Below are 8,521 nucleotides of genomic sequence, written 5' to 3'. Positions count from 1 at the left end.
TATATATATATATATACACACATATATAACTTTAAAAGATTCTCGATTAAACTTTCATTATTTTTCGATATTAATTAGATTAATGAATGCAATAATTATGCACAAATTTTAAATAACTTTGATATAAATTTCGTTTAGATCTGTAAAAATTTAGTTTGGATCTATACATTACGAGAATTACATTGCAGATTACATTAAACTTTTAACTTTGAATAGCGAGAGAATGTTAAATGTACGTCAATTAACACAGACATAATATTATTATATTCGTAATGTTATAACACGGAAGTAATGCAGCGAAGTAAAGCTCTAAAGAACTCTTTGTAAGAAGATTTTTATCTTTTTTAACTAAACCCTGCATATAAAACTAAATCAGATCTAGTTCACAAAAGATCATCTCATGTTTTCTAAAAGAAAGTTATGCGTTATAGATTTTATATTATTTTTTTGTATAAATCGTTTGACGAGAACCGGTTTATCTGACTTCCGATGACGATGAGAAAATATTGTGGTATCTGTACTTAGTAATAACGAAGTTTAACTTGTACAAGTTCAAATCTAATGAGAATTTATTTCTGCAAGAAAATAATAACGAACAATATATATATATTGATTATAATTATTATTATTATATATAATAGTAAATTGAGTAAATTTAATAATAAATTGAAAATGTATGATTATTGCAAAGCTAATACATTAATTTTTTTGAAAGATTCATGGAACGTTATTGACTGATCCGCATTTAGCGCGCAGAATTCTTTTTTTTTACATCGATAACACAAATGAGATTTATTTTACTGTATTTTGTCAAGTTTCAATGAATATTGATTAAATATCTGTTCTGCAGCGAAACAGGTACATAAAAAAAATTAATTCACTGGAATTCTTGTTCCTGTGGTTTGCCTCATAAGGTGCTGTCACCTATTGGCAGAGACGTCCACTTAAATAAATATCCACTAATATATGCAACATAAATCCTATTTGAGCAGTTTTTATACAACAGATTATTTTACTACGTTGAGAAAAAAGGGAAAGAACTTTAATTCAACAATATAATATATCTTTCCAAAAACTGTCAAACGGAAACCTTTTTGACATTTTAAATCGTTTTATCTCTCACTGAAACAGAAAAGTTATACAATAAAAAATTAAAGTGAGATTTTATTTATTTTTAAAAGTACAATTAATTACGAAGAACATCTATTATTTACATTTTGAGATATTTAAAAAATTTTTAGACATTTCTAAATTTAATCTAAAGAACATATAGAACTTAAATTTTCAAATTCCATTACGAAAGATCCATCACAAGATCATCTTTATTGACATTTTTCATACTCTGGCGGTTTCTTATGATGTTCCTCCCAATTTATTCTTTGCTGAATTTATTATAGAATGTATACCGAATTATATATTATACTGCTTACGTTGTCAACATGCAACTACTCGAAGCCATGGCCGGATGAAAGAGGCATCATGTAGATATACGTAAACATAGCGGCTTTGTGCGCTGGTAAGAACGCGTCGCAAAGTCCCCGACAAAAATTCGTTCCCGCGAGGATTCTTCTCATCTCAGAATCCCTCGTCGGCGAAACTTTATTCACTAACCGAATAACTGCTGCGACCAGGACCGATCAATAGCGAAACCGTTTCAGTAAACAGCGAAAAATTCCGTATTTCTATATTGAGAGATTGACTGTGTCTTGCCAGTATGAAAACCGGCTTTTTTAATTTCCTTGCATACAAGATCCGCTCAAGTGAAATCTTGATACGCTTATTGTATGTAAAAAGTTGTACTTAAAATGCTTGCTTATTTCTCATAGCATATATTTCTTAATCGATTTTATCGATTATATTTTCTTAATAAAAATTTACTGAAACGCTAGATTTGCAAGGTATCAGTCACAAAGTGATTACGACATTTATTAATTATATACCTATTATTTTGTACTGATAAAAGAAATTTTATCGTTCTGTACTTACTTTGTAAAAATTTACTGTCCTTTATATGTTTTGCCGCTGGCGAGATGTGAAATTCTATGAGAGAAACTCGCAGATGCATTGTTAAGTATGTAAAATGAATATGTAGATATACATGTTGATAAGTGCATACGGAGGCAAGTAAATCTCACGGTTCACTCGTAGACTAGCTAAATTACTACTCGGATTAATCTGCGTATGAACTGATTGTGTACATTGACAAGCACTATTATGTAGAGATGTAACGTTCCATGAAGACGCGTATCCATTATTTTCGAGGGAAATAATGCTAGTTTCGTCGAAGAATGAAAAAAAATGACAGAAAAGCAAAACGCGAAATGTAGAAAAAAGTTCTTCTTTGAAAGAACTTGGTAAGAAAGGGCACGTGTTTAATTTTTGTTTTACATGGAATGCTCAGTTATGCAATTCTACAAAGAGCAGAATTTATGGAAAAATCTAGTTCTGCTGAAATGTTTATTTTAAAAAGATGTGGTTTGTGAATTTTCTAAGCTACAATATACTTTGAACAAACCACGATTTTTTTTTTAAAAAGATAACTGATTATTTGATTCATATAATATATGAAAACTGTTTCAAAAAGTAAAATTGTTAATAATTAATAGTTATATGATATTAAACAGAAAGTATTTCTTACAAGCTTATTTATCAGAGATTTTTTTTAAACCTATCGGCTTATTGATTAATCCAGGTCATAATTATAGGTTGTATAGTAAGGCAATAAAATTTAAACATTTTTATTAAGCCTATTCCATACATTTCACAATATGGTAATTATTAGTTATTCCATATGATACACGATGCTGTGTATAACAAGGATTTATATTAAATTTATATTAAATATATAAATTTTATATTAAATATATAATTTATTTCTAAATACGTCCTACTGTCGTCTACGTCCTAGATTTTTTTGCGGAGGAGAGAAATGTCTCGCGTGAATCCCTGGATCGTGCTGGTCCTTCTGAACTGTCACCCTACTGGCCGCTTTCAAGCTATTTCTCCGTTTTTGCACATTAAGGGTCATAACGTGCGAGAAAGAAAGAATTAGAGAAATAGAGAAGTAGAGATGGATGAAGATTATGTCTACATGATTCATTCGGTCACGTGATTTATTACAGCCATGTGTTTTTTTTATATGATCAATCCTAATCTTGTAATCAATCAGCAATTCGAAAAGTCATGGGATTTGGCGAGAGTTGATATTGTGATAAAGCCTAAAATCGATCTTTAGAGAGAACGAACGGCAAGTTGCCTTACCCCTCCATGTCATATAGGTATTGCAGAATTCTCTCCTATGTTCCCTGAGGTATTTCATCTCATTGCTTCGTATACGCACTGGTTTGCTGGCGAAATTGGACCAAGAATGAGAGGCAACCCTTTAGTGCTAGAATTCGCAAAAACGTTTCTCAGTACGTCTCTTGAGGATTAAACCTTCTTTCATCCAATAATGACTCTATTAATTGCAACATATAGAAGTTTCTGCGCGTACAAAACTTCTTCGAAGAACTTCAAACAGTACTGGTATCTCTAACAATGGACACTTCTTTAATAATATAAAGATATTGATTACTACAATATACGTTTTAAAATAAATTCATTAAATTCCATTTCAATTTGTTAAATGTATACAGAAATTTGTATAGACGCATCTAAGAAAGCTGAAATAATTATATGCACTCACAGAAATAAGGATAATTTTATAATAAAGCAATATTTCTTATATTCGCTAATCACAATGCATATATACATATATTATAATTATAATATATGAATTTTGTGACGATTAGTAATAGCGTAATTAATTAACATTTCACCCTCTATTGCAAAATCATTACGTATGTAACACGTTTGTTCACAAGGTTATAATTTCACAAAGAGTAATGATACTCGGATAAATCCCACGTGTCGCGCTAAATAGCCTATTAACGATAAATGGATATATCCTTTAGACAGCGCACCATTTTAATGGAATCGTGCGACGTTAATTAATATTCTACTCCTGCTAAAATCTGCTCCTCCGAAGGCTGTTCGCGTATCTATCAGCAAATTGTATTTTAGCATCTATTAGTGATGCCCTGCAACAGCCGACTCAACACTAGTATCCGTATTAATACGACGAAAAGCAAGACGAGTGTATGCGAAAAGTAACAAAGGATCGTTGGCGAGCAGAAAATGCAGTTACTAACTACAGCAAGAGCGACTTAATGCTCTTGACGTATCGCAGTAAATTAAGTACAACGATGTCCATAAAACTGATATACTTCTGAAGTAACTTAAAGAGCATCTCAAAAAGGAAGAATCATTATGAAGAAAATTAGAGAATTTATTATGAAGAAGAAAGTATATTTTTAATTTAAATCGAATTTTCTACGTACTGGAGAATTGCCTAGCTATAATAATTTAGAGATATTCTTCTCTATCCTTTATGTTTCTCAGAATTACGATCTTAGAAAGGAAGATGTTCCGTGATTGACTATTTTACAATATGTTATTGAAATTTATTTCTTATTTCAGTCGCGATCTTTTTGTTTATTAATATATTGTGTCATGTCCACTCTTCAATTATTGCACAGTAGAACGAGGAGGAAGAGTAAGAATGCGTTTGAACGGAAGAGAATTTCAAAATCGATCTGGTCTCCTGCGACGCTGGCAGGTTTAACACAACAAGTAGTACACATATCGGAAAATTGTATAGCGAAGGAATTACGTGAGTGAAAAATTGATCGGAGGTTTGACAGCGTAGCTCGTCTTCCCGCGGGACCAGCCAGTCTTGTTCTACCTATTCTTCCATCTCGTGCATATTCCGTTATTCGGTCACACGAAGATCTCTTGAGGAAGGAGGAGATGCAACTTCAATAAGGGAAAATACTTTCAATGCTTCCCATCTGAACACGTAACCTGGGAGGCACCCAAATAAATATATTATATATTTATCATATAGTAAACATAAATCAAGCGCTATATAATTGCGAAACATTATATGTATCTCTAATTCTAGATATTTCTCTCTCTCTCTCTTCCTCCTTTTCATATAATATTGTTACTTAGCTTATTTAGTGCGACACCTGAGATTTATTCAAATATCATATTATTTTTTATAAAATTGTAACCTTGTGAAGAAAAGTATGACGTCTGTAATGATCATTTTTGGGGGAATTCCAAATTCTTCTCTTTCATCGCTTATGAAAGATGCTTTGTTACTCGAAACGTGCGGTTTGCGAAATTAATTTATTTCATATTTGAATAAATTGTTTATTATATATATTAATACATCAATGTTAATTTATTATTCATTTTGGCACTATTTCTTCGCTATCACTATTAATTACTAATACGAATTTAGATTTTTAGTGCTAATTTGTAATGATATGATTTTACAACAGAGATGTTAAATGTTAATTAATTATGCTACCACTAATTGTCACAAAATTCATAATATATTATAATTATGTTACGCATTATAATTACAAAATACCTCTATAATTTCTCTACATTAAATACATAGATATTATTAAATCAGATCTTTTCCAACTTACATTTTTAAACAAATGTTTATCCTTTGATTAAATGTAATGTTGTAGACTTTGCTTATATTATCAAATAATTAAATATAAGATGTTAGTTACAGGTGTTGAAACAAGTTCTTTAAAAATTCATAAAAATGTAATGAAAATTATAGTTTCAAAATCTTTACATTTTATGAAGTATTAAATTCGATAGAAAAATGAACAATATAACATGTTAAGTTTACGTATATTCATTCATTAGCTAACAATGTTTTAAATGTGAGATGCAATCTCGCTGTTACGATACACATTATATAAAATGTATAGAACATTAAATTAAGCAATATTTTAAAAAGTAAATAATTAGAGTGCTGTTTAAATACTCAAAATGTCAATTCTTCATCTACATATCTCTTCAACTTTTATTAGATTGATTTAGATTAATTAAATCAAATAACATCTCGAATAATTCACAAGATTTTCTTCAAATATTTTCTCGTACAGATTTGACATTATATCTCTGTGGATAAAAATATTTATTTTAATAGAGATTTTTCCCTTGATATAAGCTAGATTTTTTTATCTTATATTTCCATTGCCATTTATTTTTGAATCGAACTAGAAAATGAAATAACAGCTGCAGTAAAATGAATCGGTTTTAAAAATTTATCCAAGCCGGTGCTTACACACGTTGCTTTTTATTGATCAAATGTAAACTGAATGACAGCAACGTTGCGTACATTTGTAGAAGTCAGTATGTGTATGTTGGGAGACTGGATCCCTGGGTGGGAATGTATGTGAATAGACGTTTATTCTGTTCTTCCCACATGATTCCATCCTCCTCAGCTTTGAAGTCTTCTCTCCGTCAGCCTCTCTGCCGGCCGGCTCGACGTTACCATCGCGCCACCAACTTTGTTATCTCCGGCTACGTCCGTCAACCCCGTCAAACGTTTCCGTTGCTTTGTGCAACGTGTCGAGTGGTGCCGTTCGTTCGCTCGTTCGTTCGTTCGTTCACGTTTGCTTCCCTTAGCGTCAGCTCCCGATGGTCTGCATCGTCGCTGTTAGTTGCCGTCGTCACCGTCGGCTCGCAATGGCTTATCCGTTTAATTAACGAGACAATGCCAGGCCCGCAGATTGCACACGCTGGGTCTTCGCGTACCAAAAGCGAACAATGTCGTTATTGTTCCCTTACCCTTGCTGCGCTTGAGTCCAATGCGCCCACTATACCATATTTTGAAAAGTTTAACGGGCATTCGAGTTAGCACCTCATTGCGCGATTGTTATTTCAATGGGATTCATCCCTCTGCTTTAAATGGGCTTCTAGTGCCGATCGTTGAGCAGAGATCATTTAAAAAAAAAATTTATTGAAAAATAGATACATTAGAGCACAAAAAGAAGTGAAACATTATTTAATAACATGTTCTTCGTTTGCATCTTAGTTTGCATCTTAGTTTGCATGAAATGTGCTCTCATTTAATATTTAGAAACAAAACGAGCTTTTAGAAGCGTCGTGCGTTCCTTCAACTCATATTTTTATTCACATTCTAAAATAATTTTTATGATTTAAGAAATCTGTGACCTAAAAAGCTTAAAAGAAAAAAAAAGGAAAATGAGAGAGAGAGAGAGAGAGAGAGAGAGAGAGAGAGAGAGAGAGAGAAATAGAAATAAAAAGGGAGAACTACTGCTTTAAACGAAACTACTTACTTTTCTACCGGAACGTATATGTATTTTCTGCGCGACGCAATAAGAGAACCAGGCCGCAGCGTACATTCCGCAATTTTGCGTCTCGCGGGCAAAAGGGAACGTTCGTAAAAACACGGTCTCGACCGGATTTCGCGGATGCTTTTGCGGTTGTTGTACGACATTGATATATCGCAATTGCTTTTTTTTTCGTTTTGCATTTATCCTTGTCGTGCCATAAGAAGTTTTCAGATGAATTACAATTTTTACGTATACTGAACATCCGACAATTATTAGATATGTTTGATGTTGTTGAATCAGCTTATCTCATAATCAGTTAGATGTGCAACTTTATGAAGAAAAATATAAGAAAGATGAGAAAAAGTTTGTAAAAACTAAAGTTTATTTATCAACTTCTCGACAACTTTATCAAATCGATAGTCTACATTCAATAAGATGAATATAATAAATCTCTTTCTCTTCTTCTTTCTCTCTTTTCTCTATTTAACCATCTTTATGACGGAAAAAATTTTTTTCACCAAGATTAAGCGATTCTAATACTAAAATTCTAATACAGATACAAGTAATTAATAGTTTAATAAATAATTTAAAGAGAATTTTATGCAAATTATTTGTATCGTCAGGCAACGTGATCTGAAAAATAGTTCATCAATACATCAATTCGAAATATATTGTATACTAAGCGAATTTTTATTTTCAAGGGAGAAACTTTTTTTTTTTTTGAGGGGAATGAGAATAGCAATGTGTGGTAAATGGAAAAGGTATGAAGTGGTTACTACAAAGGCGAGTATGAAGGCGAAATTGCACGTTCATCGTATTTTTATCCACATTGTGGACCACGCTGGTACAAAAGAGAAAGCGATTTTTCTGGATTTCCTCGATGCACACCAACAGTCGCCACACTGTCCGTTTCTCCTAGCGTAAAACCGCCCATATTACTGTTTGCTCGCGGTTCAGTTTTACCATCTCCGTCCGGCGCGGAAATTCTTGATTACCAGCATATCTGCCGAATAAAATCTCTGCCAAATTAATGCACCGTCGGGCTGTCTAAAATTTTTATGTATCAAATATTTTGCGTTTGTGTTTCTTTTTATTTGAATCGATTTTTGTGATGTAATTTAAGATTGTTTGCAGATCTTCTGATCGAAAAAAACCTGTTCGCACTAGTTCTACATTGACGCGATATTCAATCAAAAGTATAAATCAGTTTAAAAGAATATTAGCAAGCAGTATTTGAATATATAAAGAAATTATCTATATTATAATATAAAGTATAATATAGAAATTATATATATATAATTTGTCAATAT

The 8,521-nt window shown here is 31.9% G+C and overlaps 2 protein-coding genes across 2 annotated transcripts in view; one reads left to right on the top strand and one right to left on the bottom strand.

The window, feature by feature from the left end:
- The window catches only part of LOC108688278 (complexin), a 127,737-nt gene that overhangs the window by 1,692 nt on the left and 117,524 nt on the right, over positions 1-8,521 (top strand). The gene's annotated exons all lie outside the window — the stretch shown is intronic.
- LOC108688279 overlaps positions 4,563-8,521 on the bottom strand; it is a 13,408-nt gene continuing 9,449 nt past the window's right edge. The window contains exon 2 of the mRNA XM_018194464.1: positions 4,563-4,854. Coding sequence (XP_018049953.1) covers positions 4,563-4,854 — 292 coding nt within the window. The remainder of the gene's footprint in view (positions 4,855-8,521) is intronic.

Source organism: Atta colombica, unplaced genomic scaffold (genome assembly GCF_001594045.1).
Source record: "Atta colombica isolate Treedump-2 unplaced genomic scaffold, Acol1.0 scaffold228, whole genome shotgun sequence".
Lineage (NCBI taxonomy): Eukaryota > Metazoa > Arthropoda > Insecta > Hymenoptera > Formicidae > Atta > Atta colombica.
The sequence above is the reverse complement of the archived record's forward strand: the minus strand, read 5'-3'. Positions and strand labels throughout refer to the sequence as shown.